This window comes from Boleophthalmus pectinirostris, unplaced genomic scaffold, assembly GCF_026225935.1.
Source record: "Boleophthalmus pectinirostris isolate CB_2022bp ecotype Guang Dong unplaced genomic scaffold, ASM2622593v1 HiC_scaffold_11, whole genome shotgun sequence".
NCBI lineage: Eukaryota > Metazoa > Chordata > Actinopteri > Gobiiformes > Gobiidae > Boleophthalmus > Boleophthalmus pectinirostris.
In genome coordinates, this window is record NW_026570994.1 from 5,800,077 (window position 1) to 5,818,702 (window position 18,626).

Sequence of the window (18,626 nt, forward strand, 5' to 3'; positions counted from 1 at the left end):
AAAACCACTCACCCATCACACTGTTGTGTTTCCTTTAAAGTCCGGTGCGGTTTATTTGTGAAAAAAGTTTGAAAATAGACCATTTAATGACAGTGCGCCTTATAATCCACAGCGACTAATAGCCTGGAAAATACGGTAATCAGAATCAGAATCATATGTAATGGATGTAAACAAAAATGTAATTGTACTCGCAAAAAAATAAAACTACTTTCAGTTCTTTTAGGTGACTGATCAAATAGGCCAAGTTTCCAATCCACCACAATTCAAATAGAGGTGTGCGTGTCTCAAGAACAATGGGGGAAAAACAGACAATAAAAAAAATGTTAAATATACAAACAAAAAACCAAAACAACAAAACAGTGCATTATAGTGAGGGCCCCAAACTTAAGCTCACCTAGGGCCCCCACATAGTTAACTCCACCACTGATGTTACAGCCTGTACAGAGATAAAGAACAACACAATTATTATAATAACTAAAACCAAAAACTGGGACATCGTTGATATGTGGTGGTTGGTAATGATAAAATTGTGAAACGAGCGTGTAATTCAGGAACGCTGGTATGCACTGGGCCTATTCTACCCTCCGAGCATTTGGTAAACGTTATCGCGGCATACAGTGCAACACAAACAGACTAATTCCATGAACATGAACATAATTACTATAATAAATCACTAAATACATTCATAGATCCATGCTGCTCTCTCAACACTCTGCACTTTATATACTGCACCTTCATATACGCCAAAAATAGCCACCTCACTCTTTTCTTGTGTAAATGTATATGTCCTTGTCTCTCTTTGTATTGCATTTATTTTATTTATTATTTGTATCTATGTATATTTCATTTCTTTGTGTGTGGTACGTGTAAGTGTTTTTAGTTTTTTAACTGCACACTGGAGTTCTGGGAAAATCACAATTTCGATCCCCCTGTGTAATTGCTGTTAAATGGAGGAATTGACAATAAATTTCACTTTGACTTTAACTATTCATGACTTATTCACGACTAACATGTGAGTCAGTATAGTCACATTTTCTTTGCGTTTTGGTCGTTTTTAAGCAGCTTTTCTGTATTTTACCTAAACAAATGACAGTTTATGCCTCCCCTTACTGTTGGAAGGTGTTAAATTGGTCAAAAATAGGGACATTTCTTGTATAAAACTGGGACAAATCACTGGTTTTGGATAAATCTGCTGAGACAGGAGGCACAATGCTCAAAACTGGGAATGTCCCGGGGAAAGAGGGACATCTGGTCACTCTAAACTAAATGCATTCTTTACAACTTGCAATATTAACTTTAGCTAACCTCGTCTGTAGTGTGCTGTATAATATACTTAATATTTGATAGCATGCTAATTAGGGATGGGCATGATTAATAGATTAATCGATAATTCATCATTAAGAATTTCATCAATTACGTTAATTTTAATCGACAAACCGAATGTAGGTTGCTGTGCGTAGAGTGACCAAACAGGGTCTGTACATGTGTCTCTGCATCAGAAGGAGCGAGACACAAACAGTGGGTCAGTCTGCAAAGTACCGAAGCACAAATGTGTATTTAACGATGACTTATACATGAAATTCTACGCTTTCCGTTGCGTTCGGGACAAGTGGGAGTCCATGTGCACAGTGTATAAAGCAGCACATATGTTTCATTGTCCAGTGGGAAAAAGTTTTACCAGGTGAGAGTCGCTCAATGTCGATGACGAGTCCCAACCTCCCTCCCCCCATACAGTGTCCTGGTTTTGACAAATGCAAATATGGTCACACTAACCTGTATTCACCTGAGTCATTGACCGCATCAGCGACACAAGAGCTGTAGTTTTATCTTCGTTGAGTTTATGCAAATTAGCGATGCAGTTTTAAGTTTTGTTTCTGTGAGAGTTGCGCAAAACTGAATTAAACACATTATAATGTCAAACGGGCTGATGTGGCTCTAGAGTGGTTACGGTTTATATGTCGTAAAGTTGAATTTATTTATGCAGATTAGTAGTGCAGATAGTAATAATAATGATGATCATTTTAATATAAAAATGTTAATGATTAATCGATAATCGTTCGTTAATTCTTCTGACGATCGATTAAGAAAATTTCATTGTTGACAAAAGCGCGCGTTGCATGCTGGGAATTATTTTGGTCGGCGGCAAGAAACACTAATTCAACATGACGGACGGAGCGAGAAAGCACGTAAAGGGTATTGATCCCGGTTATTTATCCACTCTAACGGCAGAGGACCCAAGACCATTTGACCAGAAATTGGTCATAAGCATCGACGGACGCCAAATCACCCTTTTCAACCCCGACAAAAGGTGGACCAAACCAAATTTCTGGTCAGAATCGCCAACTACCTGGACAAATATTCACTTTGGCGATATCCACAATGACTTGGTGGAAACTCCTGGGCCATTCACAGCAGAAAAGATGAAAACCTCCAAGAGTCTCGATGTGTTGTTGAACTTGTTGGAGTCCACGGTTTGTTAGGATCTTCTACGTTTGCTCTGCGGATGTTTGAAAGCCGTTTAATTCACCGTTAGTGGTTCTTTTCACTCAGAATACGAAAAAGACATTTTCCTTCTTCCGTGCTTCTATTTGTGCATCCGATAATGCAGCAGGAATTTACCATTATCGGGGATAATTTGCGAGGTTACGCACTGTGTTTGACCACTATCGTGTTTCTTGCCTCTGACCAAAATATTTCCCAGCATGCAATGCGGGCTTTTAATAACAATGACGTCCGCCCAAACTCATCTATTGCTCAAACTAAATCAAGCTAGTCTATGAAATGCTAGCTACAGTTAAATTAGCCTTAATAAAGCATGAAAAAAGACTTAAATCATAATGAACAAATAGTTTGAGTAACAATATTTCAGTAATATGACTCCGAGTTCATTTACACAAGTCCTGGTTTATGCTTGAATTCATGTGTATCTGCTAGAAAGTGTTAGCGGACATATTTGAGTCTACTATCCAGGCAGTAGACCTTCTTTAGCTAGCTAGCGCATTCAATCACCGTGTTAAACGCTGCTCACGCGCTCACGCTAGCCTCCGCATGATTGATACGGGACCGAGCGCCGCCATTGTCACGGGAAGACAATAAAACAGAGCTAAAGTGTAACAGATTTATGCAGGAGTCTACGCTCAGTCACTTCTGGAGGAATTGTACTTTTAAGTGAGACGGTTGTACTTAATATTTCTACTTATGTCGTGTTATTAGAAGTACATAAATTATCGTACTTGTGTAAAAGTATTTGCTACCATCTGACGGTTGGGAGTTCTGTTGCTTTAAGATCCTGGTTTAGTTTTGGTTATGTTGTCATCTAGTCCTGGTTTAGTCTTGGTTTAGTCATCATTTACACCTGATTTAATCATAGTTTAATCCTATTTTAGTCCCAGTTTAGTCCTGGTTTGGTCCTGGTTAAGTTGTCATCTAGTCCTGTTGTAGTCCTGTTTTAGTTCTGGTTAAGGTGTCATCTAGTCCTGGTTTAGTCTTCATCTACTCCTGATTTAATCCTAAATTAATCCTGGTTTAGTCCTGGTTTAATCCTGGTTGTGTTGTCATCTAGTCCTGGTTTAGTCCTGGTTTAGTCCTGGTTTGGTTTGGTCCTGGTTTGGTCCTGGTTGAGTTGTCATCTAGTCCTGGTTTAGTCCTGGTTTAATCCTGGTTTGAGTTGTCATCTAGTCCAGGTTTAGTCCTGGTTTAGTCCTGGTTTGAGTCCTGGTTGAGTTGTCATCTAGTCCTGGTTTAGTCCTGGTTTAGTCCTGGTTTAGTCCTGGTTTAGTCCTGGTTTAATCCTGGTTTAAGTCCTGGTTGAGTTTAGTCCTAGTTTTCCTGGTTTAGTCCTGGTTTAGTCCTGGTTTAGTCCTGATTTAGCCCTGATTTAGTCCTGGTTTAGTCTTGGTTTAGTCTCAGTAGTGTTTGAAAGTATGAACACAGAAAGCTTTTCTGCCAAGTTCTTTTTTTTTATGTCTTTAAACATTTTGGATCACAGCACTAAAACATAAATCATGTGGTACATTTCAACAGCAGTTACTCTCAATTACTACAATTTTGTAATTTGGTTAAGAGTACACTGCAATTTTACTTTCAGTCCCTTCCAACTCCAACTTTTTACTTATAATTTTGTTTGGAAATTACACTTCAGATTTTCCACACAATTTCCCACTCACATCCAACAACAACTTTTTACTTACTTGAGTACTACTATTTTGAAGTAACAGTACTTTTACAGAAGTACATTCCTCTTTACACATATGCATATAATTTTAGATTCACGTTTGGAAGAATGTACTGCTGTTTTATTCTTATTTTCATTAATATTTCAACCACAACTTCTTGCTTCTACTCGATTACTATTTAAGTGACAGTACTTTTACTCAAGTACAATTCCTGACTATATAAATATCAAATTTTGCAGTCTTTTTCGAAGCAGTACATTGCAACTTTCTTCACTTTTTATTCTCAATCAACACAAGTTTCCAGTTATTTCCAACAGCAACTTTTTACTTTTACTTTTTACTTCTACTTGAGTACTATGATGAAGTAACAGTATTTCTTCTTGACTACAATTCCTGATTATACATACATACATACATACATACTTTCGAGGAGTACACGGTAGTTTTATTTAAATTTGTATTCATTTTCCAGCAACTTTTTACTTCTACTTGACTACTACTGTTTCGAAGTAACTTTTACTCGATTACACTTACTATACTTTACTTACTTTCTTGACTAAACATACAATTTTACAACTGCAACTTTGTTTTCTTTTCATTTTCTATCCTTCTCAACCACAACTTTTACCTCTACTCGAGTACTACCACTCTGAAGTCCCAGTACTTTTACTCGAGTACATTTCCTGACTCTACATGCACATAAATTGAAAGTCCCTCCCCCCTGAGACGTCGCGAGCTTGGGATTCCAGCGCTCTTTGCCGCTACCATTTGCATCTCAAATATCCCGGGATGCCAGGGGACGCACGGAGAATAAATAAACGAGCGATGGGGTACTTTGCTTTCAGTTCAGGCAGCCTCGTTGGTCCGACCGCGCACAGAACTCTATCTGTCATCCCAGCGCAACTTTCCACGTACTTCAAATTTTTCTGCAATCTGAAAATTTCGACTGAATAAATGATGAAGTTGTCGGCTGGTTTTGGAATTTGGTCACGCCAAGTTAACGCTGCGATTCATTCATTTACTGGGTGAGAAAATGTTACTCTGGGAAATCATTCTATTGTTAATTTCACAGCTGAATTAGAATTTGTGATTTTAACCTTCAATTTTTTTCTGTAGAACAAAAATGTGGCATTCATTTGGTCACACTTGGTTAAAATTTTCGATTCATTCATTCATTTGGTCGGAAAAGTTATCCTGGGAAACATTTTGCTGTTAATTTTGTGAATGATGAATTCAAATGTGACTTAGAATTTGGGATTTTAAACTCTGACGTGTTTCAAATTTTCTGTGATGTGAAAATTTGACATTCAAATTAATAAACAAAGTTGTTGGCTGGATTTGGAATTTGTTCAGACTTGGTTAAAATTCCGATTCATTCATTACTTTGGTGAGAAAAGAACCTTTGGGAACCTTCTATTGTTAATTTTACAACTGAATTAAAATTTGAAATAGATGGATTTGTGATTTTAAACCTGGAACATGTTTCTGCAAATCTAAAAATTTCAAATGATCAATGATGATGATGTTTCTGGCAGTTCGTTCGTTTGATGAGAAAACATATCCTGGGAAAGTTTTTCTTATTTAATATCTAAAATTGTCATTCATTTCTCAAATCCAACTCAATCTCAAATTTGTAAATTCTAAAAAAAAAATGGCAGTTCTTGAACTTCTTTCAAAAAAAAAAAAAAAAACTAATAAACTAATACTAATCAACAGAAATTTGGAACAGAAATGACAAAACTTTCATCCAAAAATTGTTATCCATTCATACATATTCTCCTGTTCTTGTTGTATCAGCGAATTTTTAAGTCCAATACAATTCCAAATCTGCAAATTCTCAAAACGTAAATTTGTGAGCCGTTCTTAAACTTTTGTTCAACATTGTTAGCGACTCACTCCCGCCTTTTCTGAAGCATCACTGTCGTCACGCAATTTGCAGTGCCACTAAACACATTTTTACTGTTAATTTTGCAAACAGTGAATTATGATTTGACTTTATCTGCTTAGAATTTGTGATTTTAAACTTTTTATGATTACACACAGATACACACTTGGTTATTTGACAATCTACGTATGTCTATATCTTGGAAAAATAAATCCACAATTACAGTTTCTCACTAATGAATGGAAATTTGGAAGTAGAAATATAAAAACTTCTGTCAAACTGTTTTCCTTTCAAACATATCTTCTCCTGTTCTCAATCTCAAATCTGCAAATTCTTAAAATGTAAATTCATGAGTAGTTCTTAAACGTGCTTCCAAAATTGTTCGACTCACTCCCTCCCTTTCTGAATCATCACCCAATTAGCATTACCGCGAAATAAAATCCAGCGTTCCTTAACAGTTAACGACACAATTTAAACGTCAGAATTGTCACTCATTCAAATTTCCATTGTTTTACAGTTTAAAACTAAACGGAAATTTCACACACTTTCCACTCTGTAACAGCACAGAACGAGACATTTTGATAGAGGAAATTCTGCACAGCTTGTTCAATTTTGTCATCAAATCATTCACACATCCGCCCTTCTCTCCTCCGCTCATTCTTCGACGCAAAACAACCACAAATTCGACAGAAATCAAAATTCCGCAAACTTTGAAATTTTAACTTAAACGCAAAATGAGACAAATAAGAATGTACGACAGTTCCGCAAAACTTTACTTAGAATTTCTCAATAAATTATGCGCAACTGTGGAAAATTGAAGTCTTTTCTGATTTAATTACAACATTTCATTGTACATCACGGAATACTTACATGACACAATTTCGAATCATGTAATCTCGAAAATGTCCACAAATTTAGGTGTAGGGCTGGGCAGTTAAGCAAATTTTAAATCATGATTTCAATTTCCTTCAATTACAAAGATGTTGTTATCAAAGCAGAAGTTAATTCATTGTATTTATGAATTATACAGTTGTGTACATGCTTTTAAACAAGTGTCGGAAACAGTACCAATAAAACATGCAAGTTAATTCGACAATTTCACAGTTTAGAAATAATCGTTTGAAATAATCTGTTAAATCGCAATTAAAATCGCAATAGAAATTTTTGTCATAATTGAGAAGCACACCTATTCGAAGTGTCAAAACGCGTGTCCAAAATTGACCTGCTCGTTCACAAACTGTGCTTCTATGCTTCAATTCTTTATGCATCACAATTCCAATTACACATCGATACAAACTTCTCATTCTGGCGTTTTTTGTGTTTTTTTTTTTTTTTTTTTCTCTCATAAATAAAACATTGATAATAAACAAACAACGTAAATGACAACAACTTAACCAGCACGTCGTCTGCACGTATTACACGGTATGTTACGAGTTCACTTTGAATATTAACAACTAGAGAGAGATCCATAGTGGTTTGAACACTGAAAGCAATTTTTTTTTTTTTTTTTTTTCCGATAAAGGCATTCTCCGTCTTTCTTCCAAACGCGCTAAATTATTCACACGACATCACATACGAACCGTTCCAAGTGCTGCCAACACGAGATTCAACGTACTTTCTCAAAACCCATGAAGCAGTTACGATGCATAATACGTGACATTTGAACGTAACTTGCGCAATATTGACAAACAATCGCCGCAATCGCGAATACAGACATCGCTGCGTGTCCAGATACGCGAGATGCAGGTACCAGCCAGCGCACGCAGCATCCAAACTTCTGCTAACTTTCAACCAGGGACACGAAACAGGCACCGAACGCGATAATTACGCACGACGACGTAAAAAAAAAAAAAACATAAGTGGAGTCATTGCGAGAAGTGGGTAAAGTTAACGTAGCGATGTCAGCAAACAGCGAGTCGCAAATTGGATAGAGACAGATCGCTTACCTGATTGCGAAGCGCTCGTCCCGATAACAGCCAAAGCGACGAAGATCCAAGCTGCAAACTTCATCTTGCGAGATTTCTTCGTAGAAATAAATAAACAGAAAAGCAGGTCCGTCTCGTCGTAAACTCCAATGCGAAGTCACATGTCCGAATTACAAAGGTATCCGTTCCGAAAAAAAAAAAAAAAAGAAAATAAAAAAAAATGTAAGAAACAACAACGCGAGATGGGGTGCGAAATTGAAGCGATACGGGGCAAAAGCGTCGCGGATCACGCCGGGCTTCAACTTCAGCCAGACGCCGCTCCGATGTCTGTGCGCGCGCGGGTCGGTTTTGGGTAGCGTCGCGTTGTGGTGGTTTTAGATCGCTTTTACGCACGGTGCCGCCTGTGCCATTGAGTTCTCAGCAGCGCGACGCACGCTTCTCCTCGTGCTCCTATCCACTGCCACGGGCGCCCGATCGTTTCGGAGAGGGGAGGGGGGAGAGAGGGAAGAGGGGAGGGGGGAGAGGAGAGGGAGGAGAGGAGGGAGAGGAGGAGAGGAGGGAGGGAGGAAGAGGAAGAGTGATAGACGCGGGTTTTAGCCAATTAAAAAGTCGATTAATAAAGTCATGCGTATAGATTGAAAGCAGGTTTGGATCGTATGGTTAGCAGAGGTGTGTAGTACTGTTCAGAGTACTTTTTAGAAGCATACTTTAACTCCTACTTGAGTAATATTTGTATTGAAGTAACGGTACTCTTACTTGAGTAAAAGTTGTGGTTCTATCAAGAAGTGACAAAAAGCAACAAAAGCTTTAAGTCGACAATATGAAATGATTTGGACATTCGTGTTTCTTGCAGCGCTCCTTCACGTCGACAGTAGTACTTTTCTAGCAGCATACTTTAACTCCTACTTAAGTAATATTTTTATTGAAGTAACAGTACTCTTACTTGAGTAAAAATCGTGTTTCCGACAAAAAGTAACAAAAGCTTTAAGTCAACAATATGAAATGAGTTGAACATTTGTGTTTCTTAAACCACTCCTTCACGTCCACAGTGGTACTTTTCTCACAGCATACTTTAATTGCTACTTGAGTAATATTTTTAATGAAGTAACAGTACTTTTACTTGAGTAAAAGTCATGGTTACAACAAAAAGCAACAAAAGCTTTAAGTCGACAATATGAAATTATTTGAACATTTGTGTTTCTTGAACTGCTCCTTCACGGCCACAGTACTACTTTTCTCGCTTTCTACTTCAGTAATATTTGTATTGAAGTTACAATACTTTTACTTGAGTAAAAGTTGTGGTTTGGACAAGAAGTGACAAAAACTTTAAGTCGACAAAATTAAATCATTTGAACAATTGTATTTCTTGCAGCGCTCCTTCACGTTGACAGAAGTACTTTTCTAGTAGCATACTTTAATTTCTACTTGAGTAATATTTGTATTGAAGTAACAGTACTCTTACTTGAGTAAAACTTGTGGCTCCGACAAAAAGCGACAAAAGCTTTAAGTCGACAGTATGAAATGATCTGGACATTTGTGTTTCTTGCACTGCTCCTTCACATCTACAATTAACTGAGTAGTACTTTTCTAGCAGCATACTTTAACTCCTACTTGAATAATATTTGTATTGAAGTAACAGTACTCTTACGTGAGTAAAAGTGGTTTTGACAAAAAGCGACAAAAGCTTTATGTTGACAATGTGAAATGATTTGAACATTTGTATTTCTTGCACCGCTCGTTCACCTCCACAGTTATGTGAGTAGTACTTTTCCCAAATACTTTTACTCTTTACTTAAATAGTCTCTACTTTGCACTTCAACTTGCGTAATCTTATTTTGAAGTAAGATTACTCAAGTAGATTTTTGGCTACTCTACAACCTGTGGCTATAAATGAACTGTTTATGTGTTACTTAATATCTCTGTAATTACTGAGTCTATCCACAAGGGACATAACTCTCTCAAAGTCCAGTGTTTTACCAGCGCCAGCACAAATTCACAAAATAAATTTATATTTGGAGATGTGATTCAAAGTGTTGTGAAAATATTTGAAAATGAAAAAAGATACTGGGAGTACTCACCCGAATCACAGTTAAAAGTTAAAGTGAAAAACATGTTCTCATCAAGGTCCTTAGAGAGCAGATGGTTAAAACTTGTTTGATACAGCGTTCATTTACAAATACATTTATTATTTTATCACAAAATTACACACACGGACTGAACGAGAGACGTGATTAAATACTGTCATATGAACTTTAAAGCAGTATTTGCGAATATTTTGTGTCTTTTCTAATTTCTAATTTATTGTGTATTATTGGGACCCGCTCGCCAACACTAACGTAGACATTATTGAATTGTACAAGCTGAACGCGTCTGATTGAAATGGATGAGAGGAGCCCCGCCCACTCGGCTCATTAGGGCGTCTGATTGGATAATAGGGTCGTTAAGAGCTGTCAATTCACCAGGTTGAGACGCTTCACTGTGGGAAGGACAAGTACAGGTTTATTAGGGGGAAAAAATAAAAAAAAACTTTTACTGGAAGATTTTTGGGTTGAAAGTATTTGGACACTAAATGAAGGATGGCCTAGAGTCTCTGAAGGATGGGTCTAATGCAGGTTTAACACAGAGACACTGAAGGATAGGTGAGATGCAGGTTTAACCCAGAGACTCTGAAAGATGGGTCTAATGCAGGTTTAACCCAGATACACTGAGAAATGGGTCAAATGCAAATTCAGCTCAGACACTGAAGGATGGGTCAAATGCAGGTTTTCCACAGAGAGCCTGAAGGATTGATCAATTACAGGTTTAACCCAGATACGATGAGAAATGGGTCAAATGCAGATTCAGCTCAGAGACACTGAAGAATGGGTCAAATGTAGTTTTAACCTAGAGACACTGAAGGATGGGTCAAATGTAGTTTTAACTTAGAGACACTGAAGGATGGGTCAAATGTTGTTTTAACCCAGAGATACTGAAGGATGGGTCAAATGTTGTTTTAACCCAGAGATACTGAAGGATGGGTCAAATGTAGTTTTAACCTAGAGATACTGAAGGATGGGTCAAATGTAGTTTTAACCTAGAGACACAGAAGAATGGGTCAAATGTAGTTTTAACTTAGAGACACTGAAGGATGGGTCAAATGTAGTTTTAACCCAGAGATACTGAAGGATGGGTCAAATGTAGTTTTAACTGAGATACTGAAGGATGGGTCAAATGTAGTTTTAACCTAGAGATACTGAAGGATGGGTCAAATGTAGTTTTAACCTAGAGACACAGAAGGATGGGTCAAATCCAGATTCAGCCCAGCGATATAGAAGGATGGGTGAGCTGCAGGTTTAACCCAGAGACACTTAAGGATGGGTCAAATGCAGAGGACAACTTAAAATCTTTATCACACAAAACATGTAACAAAGAAATGTCACACGATCAGGGAATCGAACCTAAAACCTCCTCACCGTGATTAACAAAAAATGGACAAAGTAGTTTAGCTCAATTTCCTGTTATGCAGTTGTACATTTTTTTATGTTATTTTAGCATTTATTAGTTATTAACAAAATATTTTAAAACCTAAATCATATTTTATTCACTTCAGTGTTTACATTTTAAATAGGACTTGACTTTTTACAATGAGCAGCATCAAAAATTGGACGTTAGGACACACATATGTATGCACACAACTAAACATTATATAACATGAATAATAGCCTAGAGTCAAAAATGTAAACACCATATATTTGCAATCTTTTATTTTTATTATTTATTATTATTATTATTATTATTATTATTATTATTAATGTACTATTATCTATGTTTTTTTGTTTTTGTTTTTTTATTATTATTATTATTGTAGTAGTAGTAGTAGTGTTATTGTGTATTAATGTGAGTTAATTAATTATTTTTATTATTTTATTTATTATTTTATTATATTTACTTTATTTACTATTATTTATTTATTTATATTTACTTTATTTACGATCATTATTATTATTATTATTAGTTTTTTTTTTTGTTTGTTTGTTTTTGTTTACTATTTTCATTCTTTATTATATTTTCTTTTTTGTATTACGTGTTTTTAGGATTATTTTATTGTCCAAGATATCTTTTAGACATTCTGTACAGGCAATACTCGACTCCCATTTCTTCGTACCTTCAGTCAGAACCCAGACCCACTCTCACGTGCGCCACAGCTGATAAAGTTTGACGACGTTCCATAGATCTGCTCCGTACCGCGGCGTATAGACGTTGGATCCTATAGCCACATTTTACAGCCGTCTCGGAGTGAAACCCTGATGGACTGCCATGACAACGGTTTGTGAGGCGAGGAGGATGGAGAGGGGGATGAGTGAGCGCCGGGATTATCTGTGAAAAGACAGAAAAAAGAAAAGAGGGAAAAAAAAGGAGGAGAGGTTTATGGAGAGAGGAGAGAGGAGATGTGGTGTACTCTGGCGCCCTCAAGGGGAAGTGGAGAAAACTGCATGAGAGTTAAGCACACAACAGAGAATTTTTGGGGTTTAGTTTCAGTTTTCTGCCACTTTAGTGCTTATTTTATCACCTGGAATGTTCCACAGTGTGATATTAAACTTATCCGTATCCATGGAAACAGGCAGTAACAGTAACAGGTCATATGTGTGAATTCTTGGGCAGAAAATTCAACTGTAACTGAATCAATGTAAACTGGAGGATTAATGTCATACTGTGGAACATTCTAGATGAAGAAATAAAGCCTCCATGGAGATACAGGTGACGCAGTCTTTATCAGAAAAGTGACATAGTGTGCCTTTAAGAGAGAGCTGAGCGCAGAGCCGGAACGTGCACTGACACAAACGGACAGCAGGGGGCAGCACGTCCACATAAAAACACACAAGACCTTCAAGACTCATTCTGGATCATCCTCTTTAACAGAAAACAGAAACAGCTACATATATCTAACAACTCACACATAATCTGTAACCAAATATATATAACTGAATATATTTAACCTGTATTTAGTGTGTATAAAATGTGTGTTTGTGTTTTAATTATTGGTGTGAAATACATCTACTTTAAATCATGTTATAATGTTGTTGCCTCATCTAAAACATGCCTGAAGTTGTCTTTTGTTTCATTCACATGTGTTTGACTAACCTTTTATTATCAGTCTGACTACATGTCCAAAGCTCAAAATGCTCTGTTCCACATTGTGATGTCATGAAGCTGTAGTTTTCAAGTGAACCGCTCCTTTTACCTTTGGTTTAGTAGATTGGCAATTCCACAACTGAAATTATCCAAACGATTGTAGTGAAAGTGTGTGGCAGGAGTCATCTTACTTATTAAAAATGTAACAAGTAATTATTAAAGACATTTAAAGAGATCTTAACAACAAATGAGAATGACAAAGGAGAAATTCAATATGTCAAATGAACAAAAGTTGTTTTTTTTAATCGAATACGTTTCTTAACTTAGATGAGGCAGTGACTAAATGTCATGGATTCGACCTGCACGACTGAGGGATTTTATATGCCACAAATGAGCTGTTGAAACTGCCTCAAATGTCGTTTCAACTATAAACCTGAGGAACATCTGCCGCACACTGCTCCATACTGCTCCTGTGTCTGTGACAGCACATGAACACATCACTACACAACTGACTATGGGAACTAAGAATTAATCAAAAATATATATATATATTCAAAATTCAAAAAAGTTTATTGTCAATTCTTCATACGAAGCATATGAAGATCTGAAATTGTGTTTCTCACTCACAAGAGTATAAATAAATAATAATAAATGAAGAAGTCCAAGTGTTCTTCTTTGAGGAGACAGATTCCTGCTTCCTGGCGCCTGGTGGTTAGAGAGGAGAGAGTTCAGCATCCTAACAGCCTGGTGGATGAAGCTGTTGGTGAGTCTGGTGGTGCGGGAACGGAGGCTCCTGTACCTCGTCCTGGAGGATAGGAGGCTCCTGTGCCTCACATCACTCACAGTTGCGGTGGCTTTGTGGGTGAGGCGGGTGGTGTATCAGTGCAGTGTGGTGATGGTCAGTGCAGCTTCCATCGCACACAGTGATGCTGATGTTTCACAGTGATGGATTCTGTTTGTACCTGTAATAGGAGGGTTTCAGTCACGTGATCACGATGATGCGCGAATTTCAGGTGGAGGGCAGGAAGTGAAGACAAACACGACAAACACGGCTCTGGAGAACACAGATATGGAGAAGAGTTCTTATTGTAAGGATTTAGAGCCAGTAGCAAGACAAAAGTACGAGCAGTTAGTCGACAAATATATTGGACGTGACCCTGATCTTATTGAAAATTGAGAGAATTGTCAACCAAAGTAAAAGATTTGAGGACAATCGAGGCAGAGGAGATCACGAACTATTTAGCTCTTCAGACATCGTTCTACACCAGACAACAGATGAAGACAAAGTACAAAAGTTTGGAGGCATAGAACTTTTTTTGTCAGTGGATGGATCCTCAACCTTGGTGCAAAACGCCTAAATGATGATTATGGTTTGGTCTTCGCCGGGGTGAGTGTTTCTCTTATTTTATGTGTATAGATGTTATGGGGAAAAACTGCAGTGTATCGGCAGTGACCTCTATCTGAACTATTTAATGTCAACAAACATCGTTAGCCGTTAGTCGTTAATGATTCGTTTATGTTTAGGTAAACCACAAAAAACAATTTAGCTTTGTAACAAACCTTTGTTGAAGTGGTCACTGCAGACACGAGCATTAGTGAATTCTGCTCCTCCCGACCGCAAACAGGTCTGTAATCCACTTTTTACAGCATTGTTCTGTCGACTTTTCCCATTTCTGACCTTTGTGGACGACTATATTCGGTACTCTAAAAAAATAACTTTTCCTTCTCTCGGTTAGAACAATTGGCACAGCCGTAAACTACACAACACATCAGCATTTTCCTCCAGTCAGTTCACTTCCTGCCCTCCATCTGATTTTGCGTGCTGACAAACGTAGCCCTGTGACGTCACGTGAAACCCAGATATTTAAGTATTCACACAGTCATGTATTACACTACTATATTACTTCAAACTGTAATCCAATTCCAGTAAGTAAATCTTAGTGCCTAAGTTAATTAGTAAACCCATCAGGGGTAGTGACAGGTGTGCCTTGAAACAAAAATCCATGATGAGTTCAGATTGACAAAAGCGTTTCATTGTATATTTAAATGAGTTTCTGAGGAAAAGTCTGCGCCACAAAAGACAGAAAATCAATCTCCAAGGCCAAATAAGAACCAGACTGTGGAAACAACAATCATCAGCCCATTATAATTGTCTGGTGTCTTATTTAGACTAAAAGTGAAGGTAATTGTTATTGTCCCTGAGTCTACACAAACTCACACACATTACACACACAATTCAGCGCTATGTTCTACGAAGTTTGTGCACTGTCAGATACATCACCATCACTTTACAGCACATCCACATCAAAGCACACTGTCACACAATCAGTCTGGAGATTTGGTTAGGATTGAGGCACTGTGCAAAGGAATATTTTAACTCAAAAAGTGTGCCGAGACTTTAAAATGGCTGAATAAAAAAAAACTGTTGTAGTAGGAGGTATAGTGACTGATCCCCCGTACTGAAGAATGCCCCACTTCTTCACTGATGACTCATTATCTGAATAGAATTATAATTTAAAAAGAAAATACGTCTATATTTCTGGGTGTACTGTTTTTCAGGGTTGTAATGTTTTGGCATATTACTGCTCCAGTTTCTGTCAAAATAGTTTACAACTGATAAAAACTTAAAGATCATGTGGCATTATTGCAGTTCTTAAATGTGACATTAAAGGTACGGTACGTAATTTTCTTTAGGCAGAAAGTTACCTACATGTTTCCATAGAAATAGAAGGTTAAAACCACACTTTGGAACAATTTTCTTGGAGATAAATCTTCTTCTTGGGGATATTTGTTTACATGAGAGCTTTAATTCTGATAAAAAATAACTGAATTTGGAATCAAATTTTATTCCACTTTAAAAAGCCCATGTAAACACTTATTTATTATTTGGAATTAAACTTATTCGGAATTAAACTTAAATCCGAATTAAGTGGATGGTTTATTCCGATTTTAAAGCAATCGTGTAAACGTTTATTCCGCTTAAAAAATCATTCCGGTCGTTCAGCACATGTGCGTTGGATTCTGCTTCTGACGCAGTGACGCACTGCTGTTCCTCGAGCTCGTGTTCTCTGTGCGCGAGGAGTTCAGCTGGTACCGAGGTGGTGCAAAACATCCAGAAGCGTGAATCCCATTTGTTTGGTTATATCTTCTCAGGTCAAGACACCTAACACCACTCCCCACTCCAGCTCATCTAGGACAGGACCGACCTGAACCGGACCTGCTCCCGCTGGTTCAAGAGTCTGTGTTTGGACGCTGTTCCCCAGTTTGTATGGACGGGGGAACAGCGGTAACAACAAATCGAGATGATATAAAAGCCGGTAGCAGCTTTTTTTTTTTTTTTTTTTAAGTGTGTGTTTTCTTCCGGTCGACGTAAATTCTGTCCAATCAGAACCCTTCCCCACCGCCAGACATTGAGCAGAATTAAATAAAGCCGATTTAACATGTTTACGTGTAAACCTTAATTTGGAATTATTATTTCCATGAAAACTCAAAGGAGAATAATTTATTTCCAAATTATTTAAATTGGAATAATTCAATCGGAATTAAGCCAAAAAGAATAACATTTTTATGGAAACAAGCAGGAGGCCAAAAAAAGCCAAAAAAAAAAACAGGTTTGTGGAGATGCAAGTCTGCGCAGAGTAAGTTTTTCAAAGTTTTTCAAAGATAATAACTTAAATTTTTGTTTGTTTGTTGCTAAAAAGTTACTGTGGATTGAAGTTGTTTGGTTTTTTTTGCTGTTTTGTTTTGACTATATAATAATTTTATTTTCATTAGGCATGTAACAATAACCAAAATATCAAAAGTCTCACAATAATATCGTGGGCTGTCACAATATATCGTATCACAAGTTTCTTTGCTGCATGGTTTTATAGAAGCAACAGCTTATAAACATCAGAAACTACATATCCCATGATTCATTTCAGTGCAGACAACATGAAGAAATACGTTTTTTTTTCTTGAATTCTTGGGATTATGATGGAAATAATTCACACCAAAATCGTGTCAAGATATTTTAAAAGCAAAAAAGTTTCCTATCTACAATTACATCAGCCTCTCCAAAATATCGAAATAAATATGGTACAGTGAGATCGTGATAATATCGTGCCGAGAGATTTGGATATTGTTACATCCCTAATTTTCATGTTTTCATTTCATTTTTTTAAATTTTATTTATGTATGTATATATATATATATATATATATATATATAAAAATGTATTTTTTTTAAAATTTTATTTTACCAAAAAGTAAATTCGAAAATCATATCATTCTGTCATATGTTCAGTTCTATACTGTTTTTACTATATTTCATTTCATTTCATTTTAAAATTTATTTATATTTATTATTTATTTACTGTTTTTGCTATTATTTATTTTATTTTACCCAAAAAAGTAAATTCGAAAATCACATCGTTCTGTCATATGTCCAGCCCTGTACTGAAGCCCCCAAGCGCTGCGTAAAATCCACCCCGGCCAAGCTCCGTGCGTAATTGGCGTAACAAACCCACTGCTTCCCTCCAGAGCGCAGTGGCATTTGACTCCCCCCGTCCCCCCCGCGCGTTCCCCGGGAGGTGGGGGCATCTGTGCGCTCTCGAGCAGCCGGCCCAGAGGATCAGATGACCGGCTTCTATCAATAGAGCCCAGCGCCCGGAGCCAGGAGCGTGTCTGTCCGCGCGAGCCAATGGGTCAAGGGGACGGCGCAAGCCTCTTTACGCACGGACGTCACCTGTTTTACGCACGCTGTTTAGGATTTCCGACAGCGCGCATTCGTGGACAGAAGCTTTTAGTGTTTTTCGGAGGGGGACATGATCCAGTTGGAGACCGGAGTGTGAGCGCGCAGTTCCCGGTACCAGAATGGAGGCGAGCCGTGCGTCGTGGATGAGAGCGGGACTCGTGCTGTTCGTAGCAGGTCAGACGTTCACCGTAACATTAGCATACGTATTTTGTGTGTGTGTGTGTGTGTGTGTTTGTTGTTGTTTACTTCGCACATGCGTAAACACGGGTATCAAGTCACAACAACTAAGATAGTAACGTAGATAATCTGGTGGAGGTCGTATTTTCACGTATGGCACTTGCATGTTTACGTACAAGTTTAAAAGCAGTGACTGAAACTTATATTTACGTATTAAATTCCAACTCTTTCCCCTAATTATTTTTATGCATGTACTGTTGTTTATTTCAAGTTTACACCGTATCTGAAATGTCATGCGTAATAAATGCGTAAAATAAAGCGAGGAACATGGTTACGTAGACATTTTTGGATATTTTATTGCACTGACACTGGCAACAAATGTATTTCCCAAACTGATATGATTGATACGAATACATAGTCATCATCAGTAGTAGCAGCAGTAGTAGTAGTAGTAGTAGTAGTAGTAGTAGTAGTAGTAGTAGTAGTAGTAGTAGTAGTAGTGTTGTCACAAAATGTTGTTTTGTAAGTTTTGAAACTCAATTTCGATACTAAGGAAAAGATTCGATACTCAATACCGATTCCGATACAGTGGACAGAACTAAACCAGGACTAAACAAG

General features: G+C 37.4%; 1 protein-coding gene across 2 annotated transcripts in view; it reads left to right on the forward strand.

Moving 5' to 3' along the window:
• The window catches only part of LOC110170916 (receptor activity-modifying protein 1-like), a 110,707-nt gene that overhangs the window by 57,796 nt on the left and 34,285 nt on the right, over positions 1-18,626 (forward strand). Inside the window, exon 1 of one of the 2 annotated variants that reach the window (XM_020936600.2) lies at positions 17,881-18,005. The exons of the other annotated variant lie outside the window; for it this stretch is intronic. Coding sequence (XP_020792259.1) covers positions 17,951-18,005 — 55 coding nt within the window. The 5' untranslated portion in view covers positions 17,881-17,950. Of the gene's footprint in view, positions 1-17,880; positions 18,006-18,626 lie in introns of those variants that run through there. 2 annotated transcript variants of the gene reach the window in all.